General features: G+C 60.5%; 1 protein-coding gene across 1 annotated transcript in view; it reads right to left on the reverse strand.

Annotated features, from left to right (window-relative positions):
* Nucleotides 1-902, reverse strand: part of vhlA (uncharacterized protein) — a gene marked incomplete at both ends in the record, with an annotated part of 4,633 nt that overhangs the window by 2,386 nt on the left and 1,345 nt on the right. Inside the window, 2 exons of the mRNA XM_002950789.1 lie at nt 44-334; nt 575-673. Coding sequence (XP_002950835.1) covers nt 44-334; nt 575-673 — 390 coding nt within the window. The remainder of the gene's footprint in view (nt 1-43; nt 335-574; nt 674-902) is intronic.

A 902-nucleotide genomic window follows, 5' to 3' on the forward strand; every position in this document is an offset into this window, starting at 1 on the left:
AACCCGCCGCGTTCACCACATTTCTCGCTTCCGCCACCCCCACCAACAGACTCAGCGGCCGCTCGTAGCCCTCCAGCCCCAATACCACCACTCCCCCCCCTTCCCCCAGGCCCCCCTCCGGAACCAAACCCTGCGGTACGACAACCACGGACAACAAGCTGGCTTCCGTGTATTGCTCCGCGCGGTTGCCTAGGCCATCGAAACCGCCAACCTCTAAACCGGGAGGTTGTTGTTGAGGTAGTTGAGGTTCTTGCGGTTGTTGTTGTGGTGGTTGTTGAGAGGATGGAGGCTGGGTCAGGGCCTCCTGCTGTTGTTGTTGTTGTTGTTGTTGTTGCTGGGGATGGTACATGGAAGTAGGGGTGGAGATGGAGAATTGGGTGTCCGATTGGGGCTGGGAGAACCGGGCCGGCTGTCTTCGGTGGCGGTGGTGATGATGGTGATGATGATGGCGCTGTCGCGGGTAGCTTCGCCACCCTCCCCCGACTCCACCATTGCCGTCCTCGTAAGCGTAGTCGCTAGCAACAGTGCCACTACTAGCACCACCACTGTGAAAATCTGGATCCAGTATGCTGACTGGATTGTCGTACAGCTGTAGCAGGCGTTCACCACGTTGCGCGACGTACTCGCACACGAGGTCGCCCGTATCCGGGTCCCGGAAGCGCCAGGGGTGCGTCTGCCGTACCGCCGTATACACATGGGGATGGGCAAAGCCGAGGGGAGAGGCGTGATGATGGTGGTGGTGGGTGGCGGGCTTGCGGGAGAGGTGCGAATGGTGGTCAGGTCAACGGCGGTGTCGTACATGCCTCAGGACCTAGGGGGGTTAGGGGACCGAGGGGCAAAGTGCTCTCCAAAAGACATCCCATGTACGGAAGGCTTTGGGGGGGGGGAGAGGGAAAGACGAA

This window comes from Volvox carteri, assembly GCF_000143455.1.
Source record: "Volvox carteri f. nagariensis unplaced genomic scaffold VOLCAscaffold_20, whole genome shotgun sequence".
NCBI lineage: Eukaryota > Viridiplantae > Chlorophyta > Chlorophyceae > Chlamydomonadales > Volvocaceae > Volvox > Volvox carteri.